This window comes from Pygocentrus nattereri, chromosome 10, assembly GCF_015220715.1.
Source record: "Pygocentrus nattereri isolate fPygNat1 chromosome 10, fPygNat1.pri, whole genome shotgun sequence".
NCBI lineage: Eukaryota > Metazoa > Chordata > Actinopteri > Characiformes > Serrasalmidae > Pygocentrus > Pygocentrus nattereri.
The window spans coordinates 37476401-37495223 of NC_051220.1; the positions used below are offsets into that span (position 1 = coordinate 37476401).

At 39.4% G+C, this 18823-nt stretch overlaps 1 protein-coding gene across 15 annotated transcripts in view; it reads right to left on the reverse strand.

Annotated features, from left to right (window-relative positions):
* nrxn3a (neurexin 3a) overlaps positions 1-18823 on the reverse strand; it is a 483992-nt gene that overhangs the window by 340465 nt on the left and 124704 nt on the right. For all 15 annotated transcript variants that reach the window (XR_005130817.1, XR_005130816.1, XR_005130818.1 and 12 more), the window contains exons 7-9: positions 17898-18059; positions 7342-7780; positions 3212-3595 (exon numbers count right to left, since the gene is read on the reverse strand). Coding sequence is in view for 12 of the 15 variants with exons in the window: in XM_037542000.1 (XP_037397897.1) it covers positions 3212-3595; positions 7342-7780; positions 17898-18059 (985 nt within the window). In the remaining 3 variants the exon portion in view is untranslated. The remainder of the gene's footprint in view (positions 1-3211; positions 3596-7341; positions 7781-17897; positions 18060-18823) is intronic.

The window sequence follows — 18823 nt, forward strand, 5'->3', positions numbered from 1 at the left end:
ATATGAAGTGAATTTTGTACTATCTCTATTTTTTTCTAACAAAAAAAGTAAGATGTACAACTGAGATGTGCGTCTTTAATTCAACAGGTAGTGTATTAAACCGTATATGCTTAAAACAAAGATAAATCATTAAATCAACCAAAGGGTGTCTTATGCTAACTTACTGCAGTAAATGAATGCTAAACATTACATCTTTTAATTTTACATTCTTAACAATTTAAAACATTTCTTACTTGGTTATTCAAACACTTTTTGCTTAAAAGTGTCCTGCTGGCAAAATTCTGCAAACCAGAAAACCAGCGGGTTTAAAACCAGTGGCCTCAAGGAGCATCACCTTTACACTGGCAACTAGGTTTAATTGTGAAACTGACTGAACTGAGACTGACTGACTGACTGTAAAGGCCATGCAGGACATTTTGTTGCAGTTTGATTCAGGTCCTATAGAGCACCCCAATAACAAAAGCTAGGCCTGATTTTCGGCCTATTTTGCTCAAAATGACACTGCACTACAGCTAAAACAGTGGTCTCCGCCTCTGGCCGTGGAGAGCTACCTTCCTGCAGAGTTTAGTTTAGTTTAAAGTTTAGTGGCGCGTCAGGTTAGAGCACTATAATGCGTTCTGACACAGGTTGGAGGAGAGGAGAACACCAGGTGCACACAGGCTTCTTTCTGTTAATCACACAATTGAGGAGGTGATCCTCTCCAGCCACAGATTTAATAGAGTTTTTCATTACAAATTCTATTATCAGCATAACAATTTTAATGAAAAGCAGAATCTCTGAAGTTTTAAGATGAATTTCAGAATTTCTTAGTATTCTGTGTGATCCCCTTTTGCTGTAATGACAGTGACAGTGCACTGGAGCTAAACTCCGCAAATTTGTGCAAAAGCCTCTGATGACTAGACCAAATCTACCCGAGAGTCGTCTGAACACGGGCTTCAACCAAAGGGATAAGACTAAAAGAAATCTGATCACCAAGGCCATAACATGGTCAGTGTCACAAATTTGTTGAAATTTGAATACTGACCAAGAGAAAGTGTTGAATCATTAATATTTACTTGCCATAACTTTGCTTTCTTTTTTTCAACATTTTAAAACTTTCTTATTTATTTCAAGATTTGGCCTCAGATTTGTAGACTCCACTGTATGTACCTGTAAAAACATGCCCCATATATGTACATATTTCGAAAGAAAAACAAGTATTTCAAAAATAGTAACTTTACAGGAGAAGGCAAACATATTTTCATCTTTCAATGTAATTCCAAGGTAATTTTAGAACATTTCTATTGGTCCATTCATCATAAAATTTTCATACAACATAAAGGACAACTGGTGTGTTGAAATGATGCAGAAAAAGATGTGTGTGTGTGTAAATGTAACAAACTTCAGGATATAGAGGGTGGGTTTCCCAGTCAGAGATTAAGCCTAGTCCTAGTCTACATTTTCCTGTTCACGAAGTCTGTATAAGAACTAGGCTTAATCCCCTGGGAAACCAACCCATAGTGTACATAAAAGTACACAACCCTTAACCCCGCCCCAGCTCCCTCCCCTCTAAAAACATACCAGGCATGTCTCCAGAATTTCGGTTTTGACATGTATGTATGTGGCTTATGTGTGTGTGTGTGTGTGTGGCTGTGTGTGTGTGTGTGTGTGTGTGTGTGTGTATGGGAGACGTTTGGCCAGCTGTTTTTTTTGCCCGGTGGCAGGGCTGTAGACATGAATGACAATGTGTAGCCGTGTCTCCTGTGCATGCGGGTACAGTGTTTCCCTTTGCCTGCACATTTGGGATAATATGAACTGAAATATTCACTTTGATGCCTGAGTTAAACACCATGACTGACATTTATCACAAATGAATGTAGAGGCCAGGCTGTACTGCACTCAGTATCTGTGCGTGTGTGTGATACACCACAGTGCTGCTGAAGATAGCATTTGTAAGTCTGTTCCAGGAATGTCATGAGCTTATATTGTACTCTGTGCATAGAATATCTTACCTACTGAAATATGATACTACTTGTACCATACAGTACAAATATCAAAAGTCCATGCTATTCAGACCCCTCGGTGCACTTTGAACAACAGCAAGCCCTAAAATTCATTTGATGGCAATAGACATTGGCAAAGGATGTAGCTGTTTTAGAACAAGTGCATTTTAAGGAACAGATTTAAAAAGGTTACATTTTCTAGACCACGGTTTAGTATTCATACAAGTCCCTCCAAAGTCAGTGCAGGTTTGTCAGTGTAAATCAGAAATGGTTCTTCCTCTGTACACAATAAAAAGACTAAAATATCCACACTGGATATTACTCAAGCGAAGTTCTTTAGCCCTCAATTTCATTCCATTCATTATCCACGCACAATTATGGCTGCACTGAATCACTGTGAGTCAAGATGCCTTCGTCAACAGCAGCGTGTTGGGCCACTTCTAAAAGCTTGAATCTTCTTACAGAGTCTGACATAACTCCAGCTACAGCTCAGGTTCACTGTTCAACACTCAGCTTCATGCTGGGAGATTAACAAGCTTAATTATATATTATGATTAGGTGAGAACTAATCCTCTGTTTACAAATGGCACCAGATGGGATTTTGTAGGTTAAAAGCTGAACAAATAGACGTGAAGCTGATTGTAAATGGGTTTTTAGCCGAATGTAACAACACATTATGACTTCTAAAGATGTTCACACTTGAACTGATGCAACTATCATTGAAAAAACTTTAAAAATGACTCACACATAATCTGCCATGAAAGCTGCTACGTTGTTTAAACAGAGTACAGTTCTGCACGAAAGACAATTGTTACAAGCATTTAATAGATTTTACTTTGTCTTCAGAAGAGTAGGACTAAACCCTAATCTTCTTATATTTGTATATATGCCTGTAGATAGCATCATTTTATATTTATTCTTCCTGTTATATTGTTTACACCTTTATTACTATTGCAGTCCTGTGTTGTGTGACTATTATTGGCTGCTAAATTTCTATCTATCTGCCTGTCTGTCTGTCTGTCTGTCTATCTATCTATCTAATCCCAATCTTGTATGTATCTTTTGCATTGTTAGAGTGATACAGCTGCATTTGGGGACAGTTTATCTGACTCTATTTTTGTTTTTTCAAATATCACAACATGTATCACAAAAACCTGAAGCATCTCAATGTGACTTTCCCCCCAGTGTCCGTCAGACTTACTGAAGAGTGTCCTAGGCAGTTCACTCACCTCTCTCGCAGGTGCGGGACCAGTAACCTGTGCCAGTGCAGTCACAGATAAAGCGGTTCCAGCCTTCCTTGCAAACGCCCTTGTTCTTGCAGGGGTAGCTTTCACACTGCTTGCCCGACACCTTGTTACAGGAGGGCTTGATGCCAGCTCCATTCTGGGCCTCTGCTATCTGCCTGATGTCCTTACTGCGCCCGTCGATGAACAGGTCCCTAATGCAGCCCACGTAGCCGTAGTTCAGCATGGCGGTCCACAGCTCGGTGGGTAGGATAAGGCCAGCCCGGTTGTCGGGGAGACCACCCAGGTACATGTCCCCTTCCAGGTCCAAGATTTCACTCTCCCCACTGGCGGTGAAAGGGGTACGGCGGCTGTTCACTGAGATTGTTCCTACAGGAGAAACAGAATCATAGTAGTTTAGAGTCACACAGGTGTAAACCTTTAACCTCACAATGATTTAATTAGTTTAGAGCTCTTTAGGAAAATGTCGATCATCATATCACTGGTGTTGGCAGAAAACCTTGTATCTCCAAAATGGTAACTTTACAGGAGAAGGAAAAAACATACTTTACTTTTAATTTAAATCAATGAAACCAGACTTTTTTCTTATGGTCCATCCTTCACAACAGGCATTTTCAAATTACATCAAAAACTGAAAACCAACAAAATTGGAGATCAGAGTTTTTTTTTTTTTTTCCAACAACAGTGTTATGCATCCTGAAATCTCAGATTTTATGGCTAAAAGACAAAGATGTCAGCTGTGTAAACACTGCAAACACTGTGTAAATCTTTTCAAGCCCTTTTATATGTACACCTAAATTCAATGTTATTGTATTACTTTCATTTATTTCTTTTTTTAACATCACATATCACTTCCATGCACACGCACAGCAGCTTATTTGATGATTCACTTGATGATAAAACATGTGCATGCAGGTAATTTCAGAGCACAGGCGTTTCCACACTGATGACAGATATGAATCACTTACACACACAGACGTGAACCATATCAAGGCATAAAGACCAAATCAGAGCAAACAGACAATCTTAGCGTAGCTTATATTTTTTGGTGAACTGGGAAAGTTTGCATAAAGATGATTTCCAGCTTTGTGAGTATTGTGTTCGGTCTGCTCCGGATGCAGCGTGTTGTAAATCCTGTTTGCTGAAATGTCATGGTGATTTGTAGGATGCTGAAAGAACACAAAGTTGCGACACATCCATCCTGTGAGACTACATCTGAGAGAGGAAGGATTATTGGTGAGTCTGAACTCCAAACTTGTGCATGAATTACTGCACAGTGTTATCCATAGAGGTGTGTATGGGAAGAGAGAGAGAGAGAGAGAGAGAGAGAGAGAGAGAGAGAGAGAGAGAGAGAGAGAGACAGAGAGAGAGAGAGAAAGAGAGAGTAGTAGTAGTAGTAGTGCTGTCTTACAGGCTTATCCTGTGTTTATGACCTTGTTTGGAGTGTGTAAAGCCGCCTCTCCCAGATACACACAGATGTAAAGTGTAAACTAAGCAGTCTGGGTGGGGAGGAAAGGATCAATAGGGCTAATCTCTCCAGAAGTGACATCGGCCCAGTCCCGTGAACACCGCTGTCTAATAGCCTGCATTATTAATATCCCCAGAGACCTTCTGGAGAACCTTGTGCTATGAAGTGATATAGAGTAGTTACTGATCGATTTGGCCGAGCACAGATATTCAAGGGCGAGAGACAGAGAGAGAGAGAGAGAGAGAGAGAGAGAGAGAGAGAGAGAGAGAGAGAGAGAGAGAGAGAGAGAGAAAAAGCAAAGAAGCAGCGACTTAAGCATTTAACAAATGTACTGTGGTTGATACACACTCACACTGTAGCACTTGTCTGTAATGCTAAATACTTTCCGAAATGGTCTGGAATGTGTTTTTGCATTTATATCCAACTGTTTCCACGACTGTCAGAGTTATACAGTTGGGGTTCTCATTGAGTTTAGTAAAAGAACTGGAGTCATTAACTAGCACTGACGTCCATTTATTCAGCTTGCGCAGATCTCCTGCCATTTGCTGATAACACAGAGGCTAAGAGCATCACATTAAGAAGCATGAAGTAACAATGAGGGAGAGACAAAATGACAGTCAGTACAAAACACATTTTGCAGCCGCCTTATTTCTATTAGATTATTCTCATTGAAAATAAGTAATGGTTTTAATTAAAAGTGTTTATGAAATTAAAACAGAAATGGTTGAGACTATTTGGATCTTTGTGGGGACCCTGTCTCCTGGCTGATGGAAAATAAGAAAAAACACCCTTTGCGAGAATATATAAACATTTTAATAGAAAATGCAACTTTTATTAGACAATTAAAATAAGCTAAAAATGTCTTTGGTTTCTGAGGTTGGAACAGTCAATGGATATTGTACACAAAACAGAAAAATCTTGTTTGTGCTAAGGCTGCAAAATATAGTTTGTTAATTTTTACTATGATGTTGCCCTTGGCAACACTGATACTCCAAAAGGCTATAACATGCAAATAATCCCTCTAACCAATCACAACGTTTTTCACAGTGTGCTCTGGGCATCCTGAATAAATCACAGGTCCAGATAAGAGTTTCTGTGGATGTTTTGAAGAATCATGATATTCATGTAATCCAACTAAATGATGGAAATCTTTCTGTAAAATTGTAAATTGTCAAGCAGAGGAAAAACATTGATAGAACTCTTTAAAGGACACCCACTGTGAGAACGGCAGTGGTAGCAAATTAGTCAGAATTATTACACTAAAAAATGATGGAAAGGTGTTACTGAGGAATGCATAATGCTTGACACTACATTATAATGATCCTCTGGAGGTTTTGTTTCATTTTTGGATCTGAAAACATCTGGATGACAAACCAAACTCATGGCTCAATATCAAAACTATTAACAGACAGAATTATAATGTCTCTAAGGTAAGCTACATTTTATCTGGGTTATTGTATTTGCTAAAAATAATTTTAATATGATGTCTAATGATAAATAATGTTACAGAGAATGATCAGTTAGCTAGCTACTTAGCTTTTCTTAATGCGGCTTGATAAGTTATTGCCCATTTGTAAATTATGGTCACATTTACCAGCATATTATTGATTTTCCAATATAAAATGCAATGTTTTGCAAGATATATCATAATATCTACTGCAATCACAATAATAGTATTTTGTTCATGTTGTGCACCCCAAATTTGTTTGTGTGCCAGGCCTGAAAAACAATTGGAATACTTTCTACTTAAAAAATTGTGATTATCGGTTATACATAAAACCAAATATTAAATATCATTTTATTTTTTATTTATAGTAACCCAACATCTTTTGAGAAGTACTTCCTCTGTCATTATAATAGATTATAACACGTGCCTGCATGAGCCTCTTCTGGTGCAGGTTTATGGCAACTTGTACACTCCCTGCTGGAGATACCTCAGACTGCTAGTGATTTAAACCACATCTACATACTTTATACATTAAAAAACAGTGTTCCTGTCATTACAGCAGTGTTTTCATAATTCAGCTAATCACAAGGACACTAAAGCTGCACAGTAAATAAAATGCAGCAGAGACAGCGGGGAATTTATTCTATCATAGTCTTTTAAAGGGAAAATTTTAACTTATTGTTTTAACAGTAAAAGTGAATAAAACAACATGTGTACATATTATGTGATATTATTTACTACCTTATTCTGATCCTGTTTTCACAGATTTAGAGGGGACCAACAAAGCTTTCTCTCCAGGTTAGAGTTAGCTGCTTTAGGACAATATACCCAGTTACTTTAGATTGTTTTACTGCAGTGAGTCACTTTGAAGCAAGCCGGTTCCACATACTCAAGCTAAACTTACAATAAAGCAAAATAAATAAGGTGAAGAGCTGTGCAATAAAGCTAGCATTAAAGTGAATAGCAGAAAGAACTACCAGAAGCTTCTTAACAAATTAACTCTCTCTATTGTTACCATTGTTACACCTCACACACTTCTTAGTGTGAACCCCAATTTCCCAACATATTTACAAGCTGTTTAATGGTAAATGAATACCCTCTACTTAAATTGCTTCAACAATATCCGATTACTTCACCATATTGCCCAGGCCTGACGTGTGCACATAAATACAATCAGTCTGAGTTGTGACGAATACTCACCTGATCTTCCATCTCTCTGGATGTCCACATGGTACCACGCCCCATCGTTCACCTTGTTCTGTGTGGCCTTCACCTTGATTGTGCCTGAGCCCATATCTAGCAGCAGATAGAGGCTTCCATCCAGCAGCTCTACTGCAAAGAAGTCCACCTTGGTGTTCTTCTGGCTGCCGGGGGCCTTTCTGTCCTGTGGTTTCCCGTGAGTGAAGAGGATCAGGCCATTGGGCTCGGAGGTGCGGAAATCAAAGGAGATGGAGCCCATGCGCTTTGTGTTCCACTTAGGCAGGCTGATGTAGGCCTCAGGCGTTTCGAAGGAGATTGGGTCAAGGGTGGCCACATTCTCACATTTAAACACCACGTCTCCCTGGATCTTCATCTTGGGGTCCACGATACGAGCCAGCCGTGACAGCTCTAACCTGATGTCATTGTTTTTATAAACAACCTGTAGTGATGAAGACAATAGAAGCACAGAGTTATGGTGACGTGTGCTTTATGCTTATAAGGTATTTTAAGGAGGCTACAGGTGAATAAGTGATGAATAGAAAGACTGAGCAAGTTGATTTTATTCAGAATATGACCCACCAATAGGCCAGGTCACTCCCACACAATGAATGTCTCTAAATGGTAACTGACTATAGCCAGGGGGGGCTTGTGCATCCAGGACTGCTTTTGCTGATACATATGGTAATAGCTTGACGAAACTGGGCAAAAAACAGCACTGTCTATAATAGAAGTGCACCAGACCTCCCCTTGGCTGAATTTAAAATCTGACATCATCTTTTGGGTCCTTAGGACAGTGGTAAAAGTAAAATATTCATCGAAAGTGAGTTTACTTCTACCATGATGATCTTAAATTCAAATTACTATGGCAAGATGTTTTAGCTTTCATTTTCTAGTTTTACTGATCACAGCAATTCAATTTAAACATGTGAAACTTTAATTTCAACTAGAAAATATTTCATTTATGATATCAGGAATTTGATTTGCATATGTGAAAATCAAATATTAAATGTAGACTCTTACAAACTTGGTTTTAACTTGATAGAAATGCATTTTTACTAGTGAATATGTCACTTTCACATGTGTAAAAACCTACTTTCCACTCACAGGAGAGGGAGTCACCAAACATGTATTTTTTTTTCCTGCTCTGCTCTCCTAAACTCTTTAAAAGATGCTTCATCAAGGGTTCCTCAGTAAAGGAAATGATTCTATGTAGAACCACAAGCACTCAAAGAACCCTCTGCATGATTAAAGGGCATCATGAAAGCGTTCTTCAGATTGAAGAGGAATGTACTGCATATGGTTCTATATAGAAACATTTTGAAAAGGGTTCTATATAGCACTAATAGCTTCTATTGATGCAATCTTGACATCATAACAACAGCAGAACCCTTTTGGGTGCTATACAGAACCCATTTCAAAAAGGCTCTATATAGAACCATCTACAGCACATTCTCCATCGGTGTGAAGAACCCTGTAATGATGAAAAGAACCCTTTAATCATGCAAAGGGTTCTTTGAGTGTTGTTTGATCTATAAGGAACTATTTTCTTTACTAAAGAACCCTTGAAGAACCATCTTTTTTAAGAGTGAAAGATTAGTAATACCTAGGCATTCAAAATGCTTTTAAAGAATGAACATATCTTCTATGTTTGCTTGCAATAACTTGACACTGATTAAAAAGCTGTGTGAAACTTTTTGCCATTTATCTATAGAAAAACTGCAAAAGTGAGAGAGTTTTGTTATTTTATTATTATTTTTATTTTTGCTGTGCTGAACTACATCCACTAACGCATTGCCAGTTATGCTCTTATGGAGTCTCAGAATCATTAGAGCCTGTATAAGTATTTGTATAACTGTATAAGTAATTGGTCAGTGTTGTAGCAAACAGCTGTGCTATAGTAAAAAACCATTTGCAGGTATTTCTTCATATTTAAAAGTAACAAAAATTTTAAATGAGGCAAAGCATACCCATAATTTCACATGTGCCAATGTGGATTTGCTAGGGTGCAAAATCATCTACTAACACTAAACTTCACTCTGAAGGGTGGATCTTTTCTTGGTTATGTTTTGAACCAAAGAGCTCTGTGGATACAGTCTGGCTACAGTTGCAGAAAATCAGCCGCGTTTCTCAGGCCGAGATTACAGATAATCCTGGTGGATGCGGCTGTAAATCAGCCCATCTCTCTCTTGCCTGGAGGAAAGAGCAGCACTGAGAGATTGTCTGTTTTCCCTGTGGAGGACAAGCCTCCTCCACCAGCCTTATCAGCTACATCATAAATATCGCCATCCCTGGGGGGATCCATTCCTCAAACAAAGCCATGCATAGGTCAGGCACAATGTGCCTCGCACACAAGCTCCAAAACACTTTCTCAGGACAGGAAACAGATGCCGCTGTCATTACTGTTGTTTCAAACACCAGCCTGTACTTTCAGTCTGCAAATTACAACGGTCCAGATGTATCGACTCACAAGTCTCACACATTCCCCCGAAGGCCACACATTTAATGTCACTGGGTCTATATATGTTTTCCCTTAAATCTATAGTATAAAAGCATGTTCATACATGGACACTATTAACAAAAAGTTTCACAACTACAGTTACAGCTTTCATCATGTAATGGAACACTATCAAATAAAGGCAAGCCATTATTCATTTAGGAGATATTTTTCAACATAAAACTGAGCTCAATATTAATTTATCAACTAATTTCTTTGTGTCTTATCAAAAAATCAGACCTCATCGATGCGTCCTCTCTCAGCATGCTGACTCTCCACTGCTTCAGCCACTGTTTGATACCGAGTAATATTCCAATGACATGGGGCCAAGCTTATCTGGCACCAGGTCAATCCTAATTATTCATATGAGCTCAGTGCAGTTCCCCCAGCTCAATAATATGACAGCTATTATCAGCAGTTGTGATGTGCATTTTCAACTGAATCCAGTCAATCCAGAGGCAAACACAGAGCTTTTCTCACAGCTGTCTAAAAGCGTGATTTGCAATCCACACATAAACTGTTAACACCCGCACAAGAGGTACAAAAAGAGGTGTTATGGTTAATATTATGGCTTCGATTCATCCTCTAAGAGGCTTAACTGGTGCATCTTTCATTATCTTTCATTATCAAGTTTTACCTCGGAAATCTCTGCACATCACGAGAGGCAGTCATTTCATGACACAGGCTGATACTCTTTCGTTGAATGCCATCCTAAAGCGCTGTCATTTTGATGAACTCTAATCGGCACACGAAATGTCAGCTGGTTTATTCCAGCAGGGGAGCTGCCCAGTCCAATCCCCTCTCTGAACCAATCTGCTCTGGACTTCTGAAATCACATTTTATGTGTCGAAACTGTTCAAACTGTTCGTCGCAATGATCCTCTCAGGAGCCCCAAATTGAATTAATTGACTTTGGGAAAGCGGTGATTAATCGTCACAGAAAGGTTAGTGATGTCACTCAGGGCCAAAAAACATCACTGCTGAGAACAAATATTTGTCCCCTTGGGTGCCAAGACTGGCAAGTCGCAGTTGCTTTGAAACGGTAACCACGCAATCATGACATTTGAATATAATGCCGGAGCTTTATCTATCAGCACCTGGCGTAAGGTGTGTCTGCTGGGACATGAGAAAATAGAGGTGGGAGTAATTGAGCCTTATTCTATAGATAGCCAGGAACAGACTCGCACCAAGCATCTGCCTATTTAAAGTCTGTAGATGAAATGGATTCAGCCGTGAGTGAATATGAAGGCTGACTGAGTGTGGAGGCAGAATGAAACTTGTTTGAATATGCGGATGGAGTAGAATTTCATCAGGCCGTTATCTTGCCTTGCAGACTTGCTCTGAAATAAACTGGTGGTGGGGGGACCCTGTGTGGAGATAGCTGAAGTTCTTATGTAAGGTTTGGCTGAACAGGAGGCGATTTATCCCACAAGCCATTTACCACACATTTCTCCACAATCATAGAGACACCATAAACCCTGGCCGTAATACGGCGGCTACAGAAAGGCCATCAGCCCCTGGCTGTGCGTGCTGGTTTGATAAACTCCGCGAGAGCAGCAAGAGATTGAGATGTCTGACGGGGTTTAGGGCTGCGGCTTAGCTGTGGTGGCCATGTTGTGAGAGGAGTGGGCGCTGGAAGAGTGGCCATGCGCATTAGCGAGGTCCAGCGTGTGCCCCTGGCCCCCTCTCGGTCTGCGGTGGGCCTGCAGTGACACGCCCATTCATCATCCACAGCTGTCTGCGCATACTATAAATCTCTGCCCACAGAGCCTGCCCACTGTTCTCATAGAATTAATGGCTCCTGGGTCAAACTGGAGAAAAGTTGGAAATTGGTATAGATTATTCACCAGTCAAGGATGCCAGGTGGCACTTGGTTGGTGTTATGCATGAGGGCTCAGCACAGGGTGGCTTGATTGCTTGCTTCGGTGGGGCGCCATGGATCAAGAAGCATTGCAATGTCCATCAAGATAGCGCCTACCACAACATCCAAAAAGATTTACAAAGTCAGCTTCTTTCACTTTTGCCATGATTATGTTTCTAAGGAATGAACTGCTGCACCATTTAAGGTGGAACGTGAAAATTCAAACGAGAAGCTGGTGAACGAGAAGTTGAGTTCAGCGTTGCGACTTTTTAGAGACTGACTTTTTCTTGTTGTAGATTAAACATGTGAGGAAATCAGCTGGAGTCCTTCTAAATGCAAATAAGTCAATTTGTCTCCTAATCATCGATGTTAGCTACTAGCTATGAGAGACTGTTTTCTGCATTGCTGTTGTGACCAGCAGTCTGTGTGCCAACGTTCAGGGTTAAAGGTCCGTGATTAGCAGTTGTAGAGTACATTAACTCCAGCGTTCAAGACCATTTAGTGTTAAAACTGTGTTAAAACGCTCAGCATGTGAGTGTCAATACCCTTATAAAATGTACAAATTGGGACTACATCTGCCTGGATCAGAACTACAGAGAAGTGTAACATTTCAAATGTATTAAAAGGAATAAAATGCAGTTATTTTAGCAAAGTAACCCAGCATTGCTTAAACATTCTCCTTTTCCAGAATAAAAAAATCCTTCATCAATTATTGGTAGGAATTAGCAACTGGATACCTATATCACCACAGTCTTGCCTGAAAGCATGAAATGAAATTTTGTCCAGAAATATGGACAAAAAAGTGTCTCAAAGCTACAAACAACAGTAGCAGCCACCTTGAAGCCTAATTTCCATCTGTACTTCTGTCAGTTTTTTGTACGTAATAATATGTCACAGAGTCAGAAACCACATGATCAACTCACCACAGTTTAAGACACCTGTATGTTGATTTAGGTGTGTAGTTTGGATACTAAAACAGATACGTGCCACAGTTTCACAGAAGTTTGACCCCCAGGCCAAATGGCCAATAGAAAGCCTAAGCCCTCTGCCAGCTTCTATTATGCCACAGCTAGATGCTAAATTTTCTCCGTAAAATAGCATATCCATTCCATTACAATTCCTAGCCCACCAATGACACAGCAGAGTCAACCCGCTCCAGCTGCTTTAGTAGCTGGCCAGGTTTTTCTCCCTCTTTAAATCCATGCCAGATATTACCATTCCTACAGAGCTCATTCAAACGGATCAGCAGGAGCGACAGGGTTGCATGGTGGGTCGACCCATCTGTCAAAACGCCACTGTTCTGGCCCAGTTTTCAGCTGGAGAGTGGGACAGACTCAGGAGGCTCAGGAGCGATCTTTCAGAGGAGCAGCCCAACACAGTGACAAATGACAGCCACCATGTACACACTGGAGGAAGTGAGTGTGATGGAGGTGCCTCAGGGAAGAGCCTGAGTTCAGCTCAGAGGTGCTGAAAGCTCTGTGTCCTCACTAGTCATTAGTGCTAGCAGACCCCTGCTCACTCTCTCTCTCTCTCTCTCACACACACACACACACACACACACACACACACACACACACACACACACACACAGAGCAGCTGTATTCTGATTAATGGCCTTTAGGCTCTGGCCCAAAAGCTCTGGTCTGAAAGAAGAACAGGAGTGGGCTTCCCTCTTGCCTTTATTATGACCGCCTCAATTTCATAGCTTGTCAAGCAGTGGCAACTTGACCAGATGACATATATGAACAAATACAGTCTGTTTCTTTATTTTTATTTATCAATACAGTAACAGTATCATTAAAATATTTCAGCTACTGATATATAAATGGTAGCTATACATGGTAGATATTTGCTCACATCATTTTAATGAGGTCATGTCTTTGTCATATTTACAGAAATATGTCATCATGTCATATTTACAGAAATATGACTACAATGTTCGCATCTCCTTTAAAGTTAGCTTTTTTTGTAATGTACCATGACTGCAGTTAGCCTTCCCAGCCACAAGGTGGAGGACTACTCAAACCCCTGCTCACAGAAAACTGTGCAAAAAAGCATACCTGCGCTGCCAACTGCTACCTCCACAAATAAACACTCAGAAATGAGAAATGAAAAAGAAAAATGAAAATATAAATTAGGTTAAAAGCTGTATCTAAGCGTATATGGACCAGTGTACCTAATTAATTCAGTAACGAAAAAAAACAAAACCATATATATATATATATATATATATATATATATATATATATATATATATATATATATATGTATGTATAATTAGGTATTTAGACCTTTTTATTGCAAGGATTTTATTATGATCTACTTAAACCCAGTGTATTAATAATAAGCCAAATGTATATAAAGTATTTTCTTTTGGGAGGTGACTGCACAAACCCTAACCCTTATATTTCAACTTGTCAAAGTAAAACTTATACTTTTTATCAATGGTGTTCATAAAAACATCCTTTTATTTTATTTTTAATTAAGGTTAGAAGATTTAGCTTCATCAAGAGTTTAAATATCTTGGTTCAAAAATTGCTGTCCCATGTTTTCATGTTACTATCAAACGACATGGAGTTTTAGTCTGTAGGCAGAGCCTTATTTTAGCCACACCTCTGGATTATAGAAACACATTTTCTAAAATTAAGCCAACTTTGTGATGTAATAAAAATCTCCTGATTTTATGTGTGTACACCAAAGCTGTGTTATTGAGTAATACTCAAAATTTGCTAAAACTATAAAAACATTGAGCAGTTTTATTAGTGTCATGATTGTTTTTGTGTTGACAAAATGGAATGATCAATCATTTATTTGATTATATATTATTATAATTATATTAGGGTCACTCAAAGCAAAATAATTTTAATCTGTTAAAAACTTGAAGTGTTTTCAGCTCTGAATTTAAACCAATGTGGTCGAATGATCCCTATTGTATGCATATGCTACAGACCAACGGAGAGCATTCTGCTAAGAGAGGAAGCTTAAGGGTCATTGAGGGGGCATATACAGGCCTTAGGTCAGCACTGATTTGACACTGGATGTGCTCTGGAGCATGTTCTGGACAGGGTGACAGAGTGGTCAGCTGGAGCCTTGGTACAGGCAGCATGTGCTGGATAAGTGCACAAGACCTGTATTCACTGCCCTCATCAGCATCCTCTAAAGCTACATACAATCTGAAGATAACAGCATGTGCTGTACAGTGTTTCTCTGGAATACGGGGACGGAAGTGCAAGGGCTAAGGGGCTACAGCACTCTAAACCAATGATAATGCATTGCAAAACAACACTGTTATCCGTTTTGTGTGATTCAGTGATGGCAATTAGCAGAAATGTGTTGCATAAATGTTTGGCTTCATGTATTCTCTAAGGCACTGGGATGACATTTGTGACGGGCTGCCATTCTAACATTTAGGTCAGTTTAAGCATAGCATTTACAGGCATACTTGTTTGTCTGCTGTGGGCATTTGGGGATGTTCAGCTTGATAAACAGGAGACTACAGGACATTTTGGGAATCTTTGGATGGGGGAAAACATACAATATGTTTTCCACAATCTGTAACCTATTATATGACTACACTCAACATGCATTATATAAGTGGCAAGAATTATGTAGCATGTCATATGCCAGTACTCAGCTCAATATAAATATAAATTAGATCTGTGCCATGTATTTTGCTTTCATTATGATTGTGGCAAATTCGACCTATAAATTGGAGCGAGGGAGACTGTGATTGCAGGCAAAGGGCGCAGACTCTGATCTGTCTGGCAGCTCCAAACACACTGCTCATCCTGCCAGCACTGCAGGTACCAGTGTTGCACAAGCACCGGTTACATCACACCACTTATGAAACTGATTACTGTAATCTCAGAAATGGGCTCCACTTTTGCTAGGCTTGGGGAGAGAAAGGGGTCTCGTAATGAGTCTTTATTGAAACGCCAGTGTTTTAGGGGCTCAGCACCATGTTGGGGACGCTATTTTGCATTCAAAATAAATAAATAAATAAATAAAAATCTTCAGACCTTAGATAGTTGCAAGGATTATATTATGATCTATTTACTTAAACATATTTTGCTGTATTTGAAAGTTGGTCGATTGTAATTTATCATGCGTATAATTAAAAAAATATGTATTATTATTTTAAAATGATTTTATTGTAAATAATATTTTTAATTCACAGCAGAGAGGTACATGCAGGGAGTGATGAAGCAGAATAACTAATGCTTATATTTTCAGATTTACCAATATTTTACCATCACAACACCTGGCAAGTTTCTCTTCCATTAAACATTTCACTTCAAACCACTCTCAATGACTTTGTGTACATCCTAACTGTTGCATTTTACAGAAACAGCCTTGAAATTCTGCTTTAACTGCATTCACTACATCCTGCTTCAGATCCACACTACTTACACTAAAAGCGGTGAGCATCTATCGAAGCACTCAATTTGAGACACTGTGATGTAAAACTTAGATTTAGTATGATTCCCACTATTACCCTCATTATAGATTAACTGCCCACTTCCCCCTAAATTAGTGACCAACCCTTTCATGATTACTGTCTCCAGGCCTGAAAGAAGAGCACATTTGTTACAGAGAACAGCTGTTCAAAGAGTAGGACATCTGCACTACGTCAATACCGTACAAACCCCATAATGTAGGCTATAGCTGACTTCATGAGATTATAGCTTCATTTGGTACGTGTAGATTCCTGCACTCCAGAATAAATTCCCTCACACTGACACAATATTCTACTCAAGCTACATTCAGCGCCTGATGCATACCGCCATGCAGAATCTCATCTCACCCAATCAAACAGGCTTCTTCTCTGGCCACTGCAACCTTAATCAAATGATTTACTACAATTGAAAAGCCAAATTAAATACAGCTGAAACAATTTCAAGTCGGGAGAAAATGTATAAGTCCAGTGAATTTCATTACAGGGGAGCTCCACAGATAACTGATGTCCACTCTATCCTTCTCGCCAGATAAGCTTTATTAAATCTATTATGCTGCTCCAACTTTCTGTTCCAACTTGTTCTACCCTCGCTGCCCTGACAAGGGCACATGATGTGCTGCATGAGAGTGAGTGAAACCGCTAGTCCTTACTAGAGCCGCACCATATATAGTTTGTTAACTGTTATTGCACCACTGTCCATGGCACCAGCAATCACATGAGGCAACAACATGCACACAGCCCTTTAACAAATCATTAAATCTTTTACTACCACCTGTTACCCACCTCCTATATGCCAGATGAGTGTTCTGTTGATGGGTCATTGACCTGACATTTTTTGTGTTTAATAAAGACATGACATATCAAACTATTCAACAACACCTCTTTTGCATGACACAATTTCCAGTGCATCCATATAAAACTCATTTCAGTTTGTTATTTGCCTTAAAAAAGTCTAAAATTGTCAAGTGGTGCAACCATCCAACCATAAGTAAGCTAGCAGTAAGGTAATATAGTTGTATGTAATTTTGAATAAAATAGTTTAGCAGGATTTTATGTTTGGAAGCTTTAAAAAAATAAAGTAAAAAATAATGTCGCAAAATAAGAATAACTATGAATAACTTTCATAGTACTCAACTCACTGAAAAATTCTTGTCCACAAGTTCTTACTTCCTTAAATGTCAGGCAGCACCATCAAAGGCTTTTATTTTGACATGCTTTTACAAAAAAAGATGCCAAGGTATTGCATCATAAAAAAAAGACCCCAAGTGACCCCAAGACCCCATTAGCCCTTTCACAAATTTAAATGTAAACAATGTGACTGTGATTATTAAAATAATATTTACTTATTTTTTAAAAATCTGACAATGTGTAATTATTAAAGTAATATTTGTATATCTTTAAAAATGCAAGTATAAACTTAAGTTCAAGGTCACTAATAAAGGTCACTACGGGTGTTTATGTACTGTCGAAGTAGCCTGTTTAGATTTAAATCAGTCTGAAAAGTCAGGCGGCACAAGTAATTTCTTTTTTGGCCGAATGAAACAGCAGAAGCCATCTAGAAATAATGAGTATTGCAATCTGTGAGAATGAACATGTGTACACTGAACATCATTGAAGTAAATAATACTTTGATGTGTTGACTTTTTTCAATAAAATTCATAATCGACTTCAGCAACGACTAATCAACTTCAACTGTTGCAGCCCTATAATGCAGCCATAGCAAGGCTAACTAGTGCATGGCCCTACCTCTTTAAGGCATCCCATGAAGTTGTTGCTGACGGGCGAACCGGGTAAATCTGCAGTACTCGGGCTTCCTCCAACGTAGAAGAAATCATCAGAGCCAAGCATGGTGTAGTCCTCCTGCGTGTAGCCAGTAGTGGTAAGGATGCCGTCCACTGAAATGGTGACCTGTGGGGGTGGAAGGACAGAAGAGGAGGGGGAAAGATCCACTGATGACCTTCTGGTCTGTGTTTGAAAGACTTTCTTCCATTAGAAGGAGTAGGAGCAGCTCTCAGATGTACAGTAGCCAGTGTGGACACTGGGAGGCTGTGACTCATTAGGAGCACTGGGTTCTCTCATCAGAGGTGTTAATCTCAAACTTAGAAGGGACAGGTAAAGAAAATATTTCTGCGGCATATTTTCTTTATCTTTGATGGTGTTAGAAATGAGTACGTTTGGTTGGACTTGGTTAGTCTGAGAGGTTAGTAGCTATAATGTCACAAACCATGGACTATTAGTGCTGTATATTTGCTTTTTCCTAATTCAGATCGGTTAATTCAGAACATTGATAAGCATGCTTAAAATGTGCTGAATGGTTTACTAGCACTACTGATGAGCAAGCCACACAGAGTGAAGCTAGTTGTGTGTTTTAATGGAACTTAAGTCATATATGAGGGATGCAAACAGTAGTCTGCTACTTCAGTCCAAGGCAGCATGCAAAGCCACACAAACACTAAAGCGAAAGCCATGAAAGGGATCACATGGAGTATGATGAGGATCATGAGAGGGTCTTAACAGCATGCAGGACACACTGAGGACGGATGGGCTAAGACTGGTTAAACTGTTTACGACAGCGGTCAGGAAACATATAGATGAAGCTGAGGTGATGGTGGAGATGGTTTGGAGCGCCATGCGCATTTTTTACTGGAAACAACTGTCAGAGCTCCCGTGCT